Source organism: Hemitrygon akajei, chromosome 6 (genome assembly GCF_048418815.1).
Source record: "Hemitrygon akajei chromosome 6, sHemAka1.3, whole genome shotgun sequence".
In the NCBI taxonomy this organism is placed as follows: domain Eukaryota; kingdom Metazoa; phylum Chordata; class Chondrichthyes; order Myliobatiformes; family Dasyatidae; genus Hemitrygon; species Hemitrygon akajei.
In genome coordinates, this window is record NC_133129.1 from 36,851,813 (window position 1) to 36,864,649 (window position 12,837).

The 12,837-nt window shown below is 37.7% G+C and overlaps 2 protein-coding genes across 9 annotated transcripts in view; one reads left to right on the forward strand and one right to left on the reverse strand.

Annotated features, from left to right (window-relative positions):
• Window positions 1-4,429, forward strand: part of primpol (primase and polymerase (DNA-directed)) — a 38,859-nt gene extending 34,430 nt beyond the window's left edge. For all 3 annotated transcript variants that reach the window (XM_073048112.1, XM_073048113.1, XM_073048114.1), the window contains 2 exons: window positions 95-141; window positions 3,960-4,429. In XM_073048112.1, the coding sequence (XP_072904213.1) occupies window positions 95-141; window positions 3,960-4,223 (311 nt within the window). In that variant the 3' untranslated portion in view covers window positions 4,224-4,429. The remainder of the gene's footprint in view (window positions 1-94; window positions 142-3,959) is intronic.
• The window catches only part of cenpu (centromere protein U), a 33,799-nt gene continuing 25,346 nt past the window's right edge, over window positions 4,385-12,837 (reverse strand). For all 6 annotated transcript variants that reach the window (XM_073048120.1, XM_073048115.1, XM_073048116.1 and 3 more), the window contains 5 exons: window positions 8,728-8,806; window positions 7,288-7,335; window positions 7,128-7,189; window positions 6,255-6,411; window positions 4,385-4,968 (listed from right to left, as the gene is read on the reverse strand). In XM_073048120.1, the coding sequence (XP_072904221.1) occupies window positions 4,855-4,968; window positions 6,255-6,411; window positions 7,128-7,189; window positions 7,288-7,335; window positions 8,728-8,806 (460 nt within the window). In that variant the 3' untranslated portion in view covers window positions 4,385-4,854. The remainder of the gene's footprint in view (window positions 4,969-6,254; window positions 6,412-7,127; window positions 7,190-7,287; window positions 7,336-8,727; window positions 8,807-12,837) is intronic.

Genomic DNA, 12,837 nt, shown 5'->3' on the forward strand with positions numbered 1-12,837 from the left:
AACGAATCTTATTCTGTAAACCTTTTAATGATTTATTACCAAAGCTTGTAGGCCTGTTGCAAATTAATTTACAGTGAATTCTTTTGGATTCAAGGTTACCCATTACCCTGTGAATGCTGTTTGGATTTTCTCATTGATATGGTATGTATTGAAACAATGGATTAATGGCAATGCCAAAGATTAATCTAACATGAAAGTTATTTTCTCCTGTAATAATCATGCATTTCCTATTAAACTGCAGTTTAATCAAACATATTTCTATGCTTCAGAGTATAATCAGTTCTATTTGCATGCAACTTACAAAATGTGAATGTGCAAAGTGACCCATAGTGCATATTTTCCAGAATATTTCAATGTTAAATCTGCAAGCATCTTTCAGGAATCTGATAGCAAATGTTCGATTAATGAACACTTCCTATTATACACATCAGAGATGGCACTTATTAGGAATCTATAAACCCCCTGCCCACTTTTAACTTTAAAAAATAAATCTGGAATTTAGCAACAATAGAGATTTGGTGGTAATACAATTCAAATTTAGTAATAAAATACCAAAAATTAAAAGTGTGATCTATTTGAAAAGTTTAGAACAATTGTATTTTAATAATAGATAAGAATCAACTTCCTTGTGGGAATTTAAAACAAAAGATAATATTTAAATTAGAGCTCTGCCACATAGGTTGACACTTGGAAGAGTTTTTCTCAAAAAAGTATTCTACAAATCTTTTCAAGTTCTAAGTAGATTAATTATCAAAGTACATATGTCACTATATACAACTTTGAGAGACATTTTCTTGCAGGGAATCACAGTAAATACAAGAAACAAATTATGCAAATACAAAAAAGAAAATAAATAGGCAGGTAGATAAATAAATAAGATAAATAACAAGAACATGAGATGAAAGTGAAACTTCAAAGTGAATCTGTAAGTTGTGGGAACAGTTCAGGGATGGGACAAGTGATATCCCTCTGGTTCAAAAACCTGGTTGAGGGTTAATAACTGTTTCTGAACTTGGTGTACATCCTGGTGGCAGAAACGAGAAGAGAGCGTGGCATGGAAGGTGGGGGTACTTGATGATGAATGCTGGTTCCCTGTGACAGCACTCCCTGTAGATGTGCTCAATGGTGGGGACGGACCTGTGAAGGACTGGGCTCACACAACTACTTTTTGTAGGGTTTACCATTCAAGGTTATTGGTGTTTCCACCACACATCTATAGAAGTTTCTCTAAGTTTTAGATGACATGCTGAAAATTCACAAACTTCTAAGGGAGCAGAGGAAATGCTGTGCTTTCTTTGTAATGGCATTTACGTACTAGACCCAGGACAGACCCTTTCCACATCTGATTCCCCCAGTCAGGACTGGCTCATGGACTTGTGATCTCCTCCTCCTGAAGATGATCATCATCTCCTTGATCTTGCTGACCAAGAGGTGGTTGTGGCACCACTCAGCCAAAGATCCAATCTCCCTCCTATCATCACCACCTTTGCTTGGCTATTGTTCAAAAACCAATGGAAACTGTGCCAATATAATTTTAAATTTCATTCAGGAAAATTAAGGGGTTTCAGTTCACCTATCATTGAACTATAGTTAGAAAACATTTAATCCCATTTAAGCAATAAATTATCAAGTAAATAGTTTTATTTTGAAGTGCAACAAAAAAAGCACGATGATAATAAATATTTAAATCAATTTAGTAAAGCAGGAAGAGATAATTGATCTAGAGACAAAATAATAAAATTATTGGAGGACGGTCCATGATCAGAGGGTGCAGCAGTAGTTTTCTCATTTTGGGTTAAATATGGATCAGTTATTTTGCCAAACCTAGACATACCTACACTTATTCCAAAATAATATACAGTGGATTCTGGTTAATTGGGACCTGTACATTTTGGCCCAATTAAGCTGCTGCCTCAATTAGACAGTTTCATAGAAATAATTAAAAAGATAAAAAAGACAAACTGAGTAAATTATGTATTTAAATGAAATACTGAACAAATTAGAACACTACCAGTAAACACTGGAGTACTATAAAACTGTTAGTACCTAATAATGATGTGATTAATTCATCCAGTGCATGCAATGAACAAAACTGATGCTTTTTATAATCTGTTCACTCTAAGGACACTGTGGAGTCTAACAATCACACGTGTGCACAACTGATGCTAGTTAGAACCTGTTCAACAACAGTCTCCTCCCCCAGTTAAGCAGTATGGTGTTCCATATAAGCAGCTGTTCTGATTAATCAAAGGCTCAATTAACCAGAATTCACTATTAAGTATTGTTTACAACTGATCACAATTTTTCAATGTTATTAGGAGCAGACATTACAAAGATAGCTGTTGCAGTTTAATTGTCCACCATAGCAAATGTGAGACTGAAGGATAACTATTCTAGATTTTAGCTCAAAGTGTCATTGATGTACAAAAATTGGAGATACGGTAGTTTTACTCAGTGCATTAAAAAAACTAAGTATGGTTTATCTTTGTCATTTAGTGAAGTGAAATCAACATTTATCTTCTGCTTGATAATGACTCAATCCTGCTAAATGCAGGTATTTTATGAGGAAAATATGTTATGCATGCATCTTGTGAGATTGACAATATTTTCACTGGTAATTCTAGTCCTATCAAATGCAAATATCCAAAAATCCCCTCCAGCTACTTTTAGCAGCAGATAAAGGGATACCAATTTATTAATGTAGATGTGTTCTGAAATTGAGTTTGTAACATGTTTTCTATGTATTGTTGCTTAAGTACATTAATATTTTATTTGTATTTAGTTTGTTATTTCTTGCACATTGGTTGTTTATCTTGTGTGCAGTCTTTATTGATTCTATGGTGTTTCTTTATATTTACTATGATTGCCTGCAAGATTATGTATAGAAGTGTTGCATATGGTGACATGTTTGTAATATACATAAATGATCTGGATGATGGGGTGGTAAATTGGATTAGTAAGTATGCCAATGATACTAAGGTAGGAGGTGTTGTGGATAATGAGGTGGGTTTTCAAAGCTTGCAGGGAGATTTATGCCGGTTAGAAGAATGGGCTGAACGTTGGCAGATGGAGTTTAATGCTGAGAAGTGTGAGGTTCTACATTTTGGCAGGAATAATCCAAATAGAACATACAGGGTAAATGGTAGGGCATTGAGGAATGCAGTGGAACAGAGAGATCTAGAAATAACAGTGCATAGTTCCCTGAAGGTGGAGTCTCATGTAGATAGGTTGGTGAAGAAGGCTTTTGGAACGCTGGCCTTTATAAATCAGAGCATTGAGTACAGAAGTTGGGATGTAATGTTAAAATTGTACAAGGCATTGGTAAGGCTAAATTTGAAATATTGTGTACAGTTCTGGTCACCGAATTATAGGAAAGATATCAATAAATTAGAGAGAGTGCAGAGACGATTTACTAGGATGTTACCTGGGTTTCAGCACTTAAGTTACAGAGAAAGGTTGAACAAGTTAGGTCTCTATTCATTGGAGCGTAGAAGGTTGAGGGGGGATTTGATCGAGGTATTTAAAATTTTGAGAGGGATAGATAGAGTTGACGTGAATAGGCTGTTTCTATTGAGAGTAGGGGAGATTCAAACGAGAGGACATGATTTGAGAGTTAGGGGGCAAAAGTTTAAGGGAAACACTTAAAGTATTTCTTTACTCAGAGAGGGATAGCTGTGTGGAATGAGCTTCCTGTAGAAGTAGTAGAGGCCAGTTCAGTTGTGTCATTTAAGGTAAAATTGGATAGGTATATGGACAGGAAAGGAGTGGAGGGTTATGGGTTGAGTGCGGGTAGGTGGGACTAGGTGCGATTAAGAGTTCGGCACGGACTAGGAGGGCCGGAATGGCCTGTTTCCGTGCTGTGATTGTTATTATGGTTATATACTGTATGTACTTTTATTCAAAAATTACTGAACTTTGAAAATTAGATTTATCTGAAACTAAATTAAACACTTTTACAGGACAATGAATTGGTTTTTACCATGGATGAAGATGGAAATATTGAACCAAGTCAAAAAACGTATATGTCACAAAATCCCATCCTTGTGGAAAATACAGACACTGAATTTGACAACATTGATGATGCAATGTTGTTAGAAGCTGCAGAAGACACTGAATTTATTGCTGAGTTAAATTCAGAACTGAGTAGTGAGGAGCTGTCAGACAATGACCTGCTCGCTGCTGTGGAGGAACTGGAGGGATCTGTAAGTATAGAAACAAAATAGATAATGCTGAAAATACAGCAAAACATCCCATGCCTGAGATTTGAACAGCTCTCCACAGAAACAGTTCAGTATCTGCATTTCATTAGCATCTATAGCAAGGATATCCTGCAGCAATAGTTGTTTAATTTATTCATTTCTACTTTATGAAATAAATGCTGCCATTTTAGGTACAATTATTTTATTAAATACATATATCTGCTTAAAAATCTGAGTCTATTGATGTTTATACACTTTGCTCACAAGTTTTTCTCTTAATAGAGATGTTTATATACAAAAACATCACAAAATGTACATTATTTTTTGGCCAATTAGTAAATTTGATACTGGGCCATAAATTCATTACCTTGAAACAGCAAGATCAACCCTCAGAATTGAGAGAAATAGCATACACCTACTGCAAATTCATGTAGTTATTAATTATGCAAACCACAGCCTACTTTTTCTTGGTTAGAAGGTCTACATTGTGCCTATCAAGAACTTGGTTCACCTCACCGTGTAGCATTTTACAAGGGTAGTCAGTGGTGAGGTAGGAAAGAGTCTTCAATCATTTCAAAAGATATAAAAGAGGTCAGTTAATGTTACTTGTTTTTTTTAAATCAACAGCTCCGATGCTCTTTGGAAAAACTGGGCTTTACTTCTTGTCCAGTGACTGTTGTATCTTCGTATTTATTAGGTGAAGCTGTTTCTCAGCTCCCAGAATTCCTCGTGCTTCTGCCAGCAGTGCAGGAAAGCTGGAAATATCATACTGCAGACAAAGAAGGAAAAGTTAATCAGCATGCAAAACAATTTTAGCAAATAAAATACATTCATTCTTGCTTTACTTTATGCCTAGAAATAAAAACAAAATCAACTGTTGGCTAAGTTTGTTTTAACAAAAATCAGGGAGAACTATAATACCAGATAATATATTTACAAGAATAGCTTTAACTAGGGCTAAAATATATATTTTTCTCTCTCCTTTAAATTAAGGCTGTTATCCAATATAGTCATTGTATAGGTTAGTAGCAGTTATATTACAGAATTAGTAATCAAGAGGTCAGGACTAATGATCCTCAGACAAGTGGGGAATTCAAATTTATAAAACCATCATCCAAACTGGTAATTATTTCCAGAATTTAGTTTTTTAAAAGTCCATCTGATTTAACAATGTTCTATAAAATAAGCAGATTTCTCTAACTTCCAGTAATTTTTCCTCCTTCCCTCTCCCACTGTGGCTCCCCTCTCACCTGCGTCAATGAGCCCTTTCTCCTATCAGATTCCCTCTTTTCCAGCCCTTTACCCTTTCCACCTATCAACATACTGCTTCTTACTTCCTCCCCCACCCACTTTATGTCACCTATCACCTAAGCTGTTCTCCTTCCCACACCCCCAACTTCTTATTCTGGCTTCTTTGCCCTTCCTTTCCAGCCCTGATGAAGTTCTTAGCCCAAAGTGTCAACAGTATATTCATTTCCATTGATGCTGGGACCTGCTGAGTTCCTCCAGCATTTTGTATGTGTTCTGGATTTTCAGCATCTGCAAAATCTCTTGTGTTTAAGATTTTCTTTCTTGTCTAGTCCAGATCCACAACATTGAAGTACCCTCAGAAACAGCCCACCCAGTAAGCTATTCAGTTATACCAAATCCGGATACAAGACTGACTACTCAGCATTGATTTAGATGCTACATTTGGATAGCACAGGCAGTCCACCAACTGCTCAAGCAAAAGCCTGACCAACTCATAGAATCAGATTTCAGCCCATGTTCTAAATCATTCCTTCATCACAATCCCTAATCTACTTGAGGTGGCACAGTAGGATACTTGCAAACAAGTATCCCTGAAAATTATCATGAAATCAATGTAAATGTAGGCAAGGTTATCTATCACCAATATCTACCAGTGAACCAATGCTCCAACATCTAGGAAACTACTTGGAGGTGCAGAGTATATACTTCATCTATTAGTGGTGATCAAAATGATACACCTTCAAAATACAACTAAATAGCTTTTACAGATGAACAGCACAAATGGTTACAAAAGACAGGTCTTACCGTTTCAGTTTCACTGGGGTTTTTATTCCTATGTTCAATGTACTGTGTCTTCAATTGTTTAAACCCGGACAAGAATTGTTTGGCATGCTGCAAATCTGTTTTCTTCTGGCTCAATTCTGCACGTTCCTTCCGTAATCGTTTAAGTTCTACCTCCTGCCTATGAATAATAATATATTTATTTCACATTTGGAATTGAAAAAAACAGTTCGACTGGTCTGAAGTAACTAGTAATATTGGTAACTTTTTAAAAAAACATTGCCCAATACTGTAACATCGCAAGTCCCCTCCACTCCCAGCCATTGCCATTTTTTGGAGATATATATTCTCATTTTCACAATGAAGGGTCTCGGACAAAATGTCAATTCTTTATTACTTTCAAAGGAGGCTGCCTGACTTGCTGAGTTCTTCCACCATTTTGTGTGTGTTGCTCTGGATTTCCAGCATCTGGAGAATCTCTTGTGTGCATAGTATTCCCATTTCCATTTCTTTTGTTCTTACCCATGGATTTTTTGGCAGATTAGCAAGTACTAGAAGTTTTCATTATCAAGGAAGTTGCTGGCTAGTCTGTTCTGACAAAGTAAGAAACATAGGTGATTGTGCCTTCAGCTGTAGTTACCAGAATAGTTAAAACGACCTATGGGGATATACTACGGTGGATAATCATACTGGGGTATAAGTTGTACCCTCTTCTCTACAACCCCTTATTCTCTTCATAGATTCCCAGAACAATTAATATACAATTAATTTTAAAGTAGTTATGCATCATGACAACTATATAACGGCCTAAAATCATCTAAAAAGCCGTTTTACTTGCAAAGAGGGACCAAGCCACACAATTGGTACTAAGGATTTGATTAAAAAAAGAAACATTACTCATTTAATTCCTTCTGAACAATAAGAAAGTGCTTCCTCGTCTTGCTGAAGCTTGATGTCACCTGCAAATATTACAATATTAGTTAACTTCAACTCAGGTGTTTTAACTCACTAAAAATAGCTTTATAAATGTGAAATCTTTTAAACATTGCCCGTTTACCTTTGCATTTTTTCTTTGCAAGCTTTTCAAATCTTGTACTTGATTTATCTTTAAAAAGAAAAAAAAGCTATCAGCACCTGTTGTATTTTCAGATGAATATTTAAAAATGACTCAGGTCAAGAGTTACTGTAAACAGATTCTGCAGCTGCCAGAAATTCTAAAATATCCCAATAATACTTGAGTTATGTACACAAAATGCTGGAGAAACTCAGCAGGTCCGGTGGCATCTACGGAAAGGAATAAAGAACTGATGTTTCGGGTCAAGACCTGAAAAGCCAGCTCTTTATTCCTCTCCATAGATGATGCCTGACCTGCTGAGTTTCTCCAGCATTTTGTTTACATTACTCAAGTATTATTTGGATAATTTTAGACTCCAATTTGTACAACTTGTTGCTGGCCATCTAGTTACTGTTACCCAAGTCAAACTGTACAGGCCTGAATTAAAAATAATGTGCCACAAGTCCCAGACTCTATCTCAAATTAAAAGTCTGTATAATCCACTTTTAAAATACTGATTAAACCCTCCAAATAGCTACACTTTCATGGAATTATACACCATCAGCAGCACAACAGGTTATCTGGCCTAATGATTCAGTGCCAAAATGGGGCAAGTAGGAAGAAAGGGCCAGGATGATTGATGTTAGAATATTGAGTGTTGAGGGAAAATATCAGGACTTACAGTCTGAGGGAGGAAAACAGTGAGAGACTGAATGGAATGAGGGAACATTGGAACCAAAACATGCATTGTCACAAGCAACAATAAAGACAGGAGCTCTCAATAAGCAAAACCTGAAGAACATCTTCCTCACCTTCCAATTAAGTAAGAAAAGCTTTCCTTTACCATGGTAAAAACAACTGCAGTGTCTACCTGGGGTTCTTAAAACAGTGACCTTTCAACTTCACTTGATCAAACTGATTTTGGACTAACAAAAACAGAAAATGCCAGAAATACTCATCAGGTCAGGGAACGTCTGTGGAAAGAGAAACAGTTAATGTTTCAGGTCCAGGGCCCTTAGTCAAATATTAACTTGTTTCTCTTTTCAGTGATGCTGCCTGACCTGTTCAGCATTTCCAGCATTCCCTGTTTTTGCTTCAGATTTCCAACATTTGTATTACTTTCATTTTTACGGTGTTGAAGTCAGGATGTCGGGGAATGCTATGGGAAAGCACCTCACACTCAGAAACTAGAATAGATTCATTATGAAATTTGTTGTTTTGTAACAACAGAAAAAGGAATAACAAGGTGGTGTTCATGGGTTCCTCCTTAAAATGGGAAAGTCACAGAAAACTCTCTAACTTGGACATTCTAGCAAGCTTTGTTAAATGTGACCCTTATCAAGTGTTACTATGTTGGATCAGCAAATATGTTTTAAAGTCCTGATCAAGCCATACAATACAAACAGGTGTTGTAATTGGAAACGTGCGTGTTACAGTACTTACAGTTTCAGTGACTTGCTCCTTTAAGTTAATAAAAAATCTGTTAACTACTTTTCTGGAAGTAAAGGGTTCCACAGACTGCCTGTCAAATTAAGCAAAATAGCACAGTATTAAAACTATTGCACATTCTTGAGCCTGAAGTGCTGTAATGAGCTCAGATACTAAATTCAGGAACAATTATTATCCTACAACTATCAGAATCAAATTTATTATCACTGGCATGTGATGTGAAATTTGTTAACTTAGCAGCAGCAGTTCAATGCAATACATAATATAGAAGAGAAAAAAATAATAATAAAAAATGAAACAAATCAATTATGTAGATTGAATATTTTTTTAATATGCAAAAACAAAAATACTGTATATTAAAAAAGTGAGGTAGCATCCAATGCTTCAATGTCCATTTAGGAATTGGATGGCAGAGGGGGAGAAGCTGTTCCTGAATCGCTGAGTGTGTGCCTTCAGGTTTCTGTACCTCCTACCTGATGGTAACAGTTTGAAAAGGGCATGCCCTGGGTGCTGGAGGTCCTTAATAATGGACATTGCCTTTCTGAGACACCGCTCCCTAAAGATGTCCTGGGTACTTTGTAGGCTAGTGCCCAAGATGGAGCTGACTAGATTTACAACCTTCTGCAGTTTCTTTCAGTCATGTGTAGTAGCCCCTTCATACCAGACAGTGATGCAGCCTGTCAGAATGCTCTCTACGGTACAACTATAGAAGTTTTTGAGTGTACTTGGTGACATGCCAAATCTCTTCAAACTCTTAATCAAGTATAGCCGCTGTCTTGCCTTCTTTATGACTACGTTGGGACTAGGTTAGATCCTCGGAGATCTTGTCACCGAGGAACTTGAAGCTGTTTACTCTCTCCACTTCTGATCCCTCTATGAAGATTGGTATGTGGTCCTTCGTCTTACCCTTCCTAAAGTCCACAATCAGCTCTTTCGTCTTAGTGATGTTGAGTGCCAGGTTGTTGCTGCGGCACCATTCCACTAGTTGGCATATCTCAGTCCTGCACGCCCTCTCGTCACCACCTGAAATTCTACCAACAATGGTTGTATCATCAGCAAATTTGTAGATGGTACTTGAGCTATGCCTAGCCACACAGTCATGTGTATACAGAGAGTAGAGCAGTGGGCTAAGCACACACCCCTGAGGTGCACCAGTGTTGATCATCAGCGAGGAGGATATGTTATCACCAATCTGCACAGACTGTGGTCTTCCGGTTAGGAAGTCAAGGATCCATTTGCAGAGGAAGGTACAGAGGCCCAGGTTCTGCAACTTCTCAATCAGGATTGTGGGAATGATGGTATTAAATGCTGAGCTATATCCTGATGTAGGTGCTTGTATTGTCTAGGTGGTCTGAAGTCATGTGGAGAGCCATTGAGATTGCGTCTGCCGTTAACCTATTGTGGCGATAGGCAAATTGCAGTGGGTCCAAGGTCCTTGATGAGGCAGGAGTTCATAACCAACCTCTCAAAGCATTTCATCACTGTCGATGTGAGTGCTACCAGGCGATAGTCTCCTAAACCAACATGAATAACTTTAATCACCCCTATTCTGAACTGATATCTACAACCTACAGACTCACTTTTAAGGACTCTTTACAACTTATGTATTGGTATTAATTTTTATTTGCACAGTTTGTCTTTTTTACACATTGGTTGCTTATCTATCTTCATGTATAGCTCTTTTCTAAATTCTACTGCATTTCTTTTTTGACCCCTGTAAATGCCTGCAATCACATGAATGTCAAGATAGTATATAGTAATATATATGTACTTTAATAATAAATTCACTGAACTTTAAATAATTTAGTTACAATAGAACTATGTCCATAGGAGATATTGGTGACAGTGGTGTCTGAAAAGAGGATGCTGTCCAAGTTGCATGCCATCTTGGACAATGTCTCCCATCCACTCCATAATGTACTGGTTAGGCACAGGAGTACATTCAGCCAGAGACTCATTCCACCATGGTGCAACACTGAGCGTCATAGCAAGTCATTCCTGCCTGTGGCCATCAGACTTTACAACTCCTCCCTCAGAGTGTCAGACACCCTGAGCCAATAGGCTGGTCCTGGACTAATTTCCACGGCATAATTTACTTATTATTATTTAATTATTTATGGTTTCATATTGCTATATTTCTTCACTATTCGTGGTTGGTGCGACTAACGAAACCCAATTTCCCTCGGGATCAATAAAGTATGTCTGTCTGTCTTAAACTGTACTCCAAATAAAGATTACTTCGAGCATTGTTAGCATTCAAGTTGACAAGATCAGGTAAAAAAAGAGGTCCCTTGTAAGCCAGTAGAAGGTTAGATGACCAATTGTTATTATAGATCAACCCTCAGACATATTTTGCAATCCATCTGAACAATGGAGTAGCTTCAGTCAAGTTGTAGATGCAAATTGTTGGAATTTTTGGTCCTTGAGACAGTGAAAACCACAGACTGAGACCTATCCAGCAAACAACATCATGTGTCACTGAGTTTGAAGGTGAGAAGTATCACATGAGATGTACTGTAGGTTATCACCAATTCCAGTATTGGTTTGTTGCTTTCTTGAATTGCTACAATCCTTGTACACCCCCAGTTTAGATTTTTACTCATCACAACAAAAGAAATACAATATATTTCAAAGATAGAATGCTGTGCAACCAAGAAAGCAAACATGTCTTCTGTCTTCAGAACTGCCCGTATTGTATCATGTCCCATTCACAATATAATGTTAGTCAATTTTTGGCATTACAAAGGACTGATCCTTCATACTTGAAACTCAAAAGGAGACCAAGAAAGTACCTCTATTTTTGTAGTGTTGGATGGTGAATGCTCCAAAAACTTCAGCATCACCACATTTGTCCAGGGATTTGCTATAATTGGAAATATACACACTTCTGGAGCATCTGCATCCTCATCCTCCCTCTCCCTATATTTAATTATCCACTAATAAACATATCTGCAATTGGCAGCATGTACAGACTGGATCTGAACAGTCTGGAGCAGGTCCACTTAGATCAGTGGGAATACTCTTGCTTGTTCTGCAGCACACCCATACTGTTTTGCATGTAAGTATTCCCGTGTAATGGCTACACCAGGTTTACATCTTAGTTTTAAATATTACTGCAGGTTTATTCTGATTAAATCGGCTGGTATTCCAGCTTGACTGTATTGATAGCGAAAGGGATATGTCAAGCCATGGGAATAGAAATTTTGGTGTTATGGGGTTATGCTGCTCCCATGCCCAGTTTTAAGCTGTTGAGTCCAAAATGAATTTTTACATCTATCTTACAGCAATCACCAGATACACAATATAATGGGCTACTGCCCTCGGCAAAGACAGAACTTGATCTCCAAAGAACAATTCAGTGGTCACGTCCTTCAGTACAGTATTCCACAAATGCAACCTCAATAGCCAGACTGAGGACCAATTCAAGTAAGAAAACTTTAATTCAGTGGGCTGCAAGCATCACAAGAAATTGTTCATTGGTAAGGGAGTGCAAGGTTTAATAAGAGCTCGGGGCCTTTAGGAACTTTTTGGCAGGTTGCAATGATAACCATATCTTAGGCACTTGACAAGAGCCAATAAAAAGTAGTGGGGTGTAAGCAGAGCTGCCACTGTTGGAGTGTACCATAGTTGCCATAGCTCAACAAGCTTTGGCGAGAATAGGCACACGCAGGCTAGAACTTAAGTTTGAGATGTGGGATTTCAGTCTCCCTGATGATTACACCTGTGGGAAATGCATCCAACTGCAGTTCCTGACTGACAACATAAAGAAACTGGAGCTGGAGCCTGATTATACCCAGGATCAACTGGGAGGCTAAAAATCTCACAGGTGAGACTTTTACTGATGTCACGCCTGGAGCGATGGCTTCTGATAGTAGATGGGTGATCACCAGAAGTAAGGTGAGTAAGCAGTCAACGCAAGGTTACTCTGTGCCCATTCCCCTCAGCAAAAGGTATACCCCTTTTGATACAGCTTGGGGGGGGGGGGGGGAATGACCTAATATAGTCTCAACACTATGTGCATTCCTTTTAAAAATATATACATCCTCTGCATACTTCATGATATTTAATGGATTATAAATTGCTTTAAAAAAACAAACACTGCTG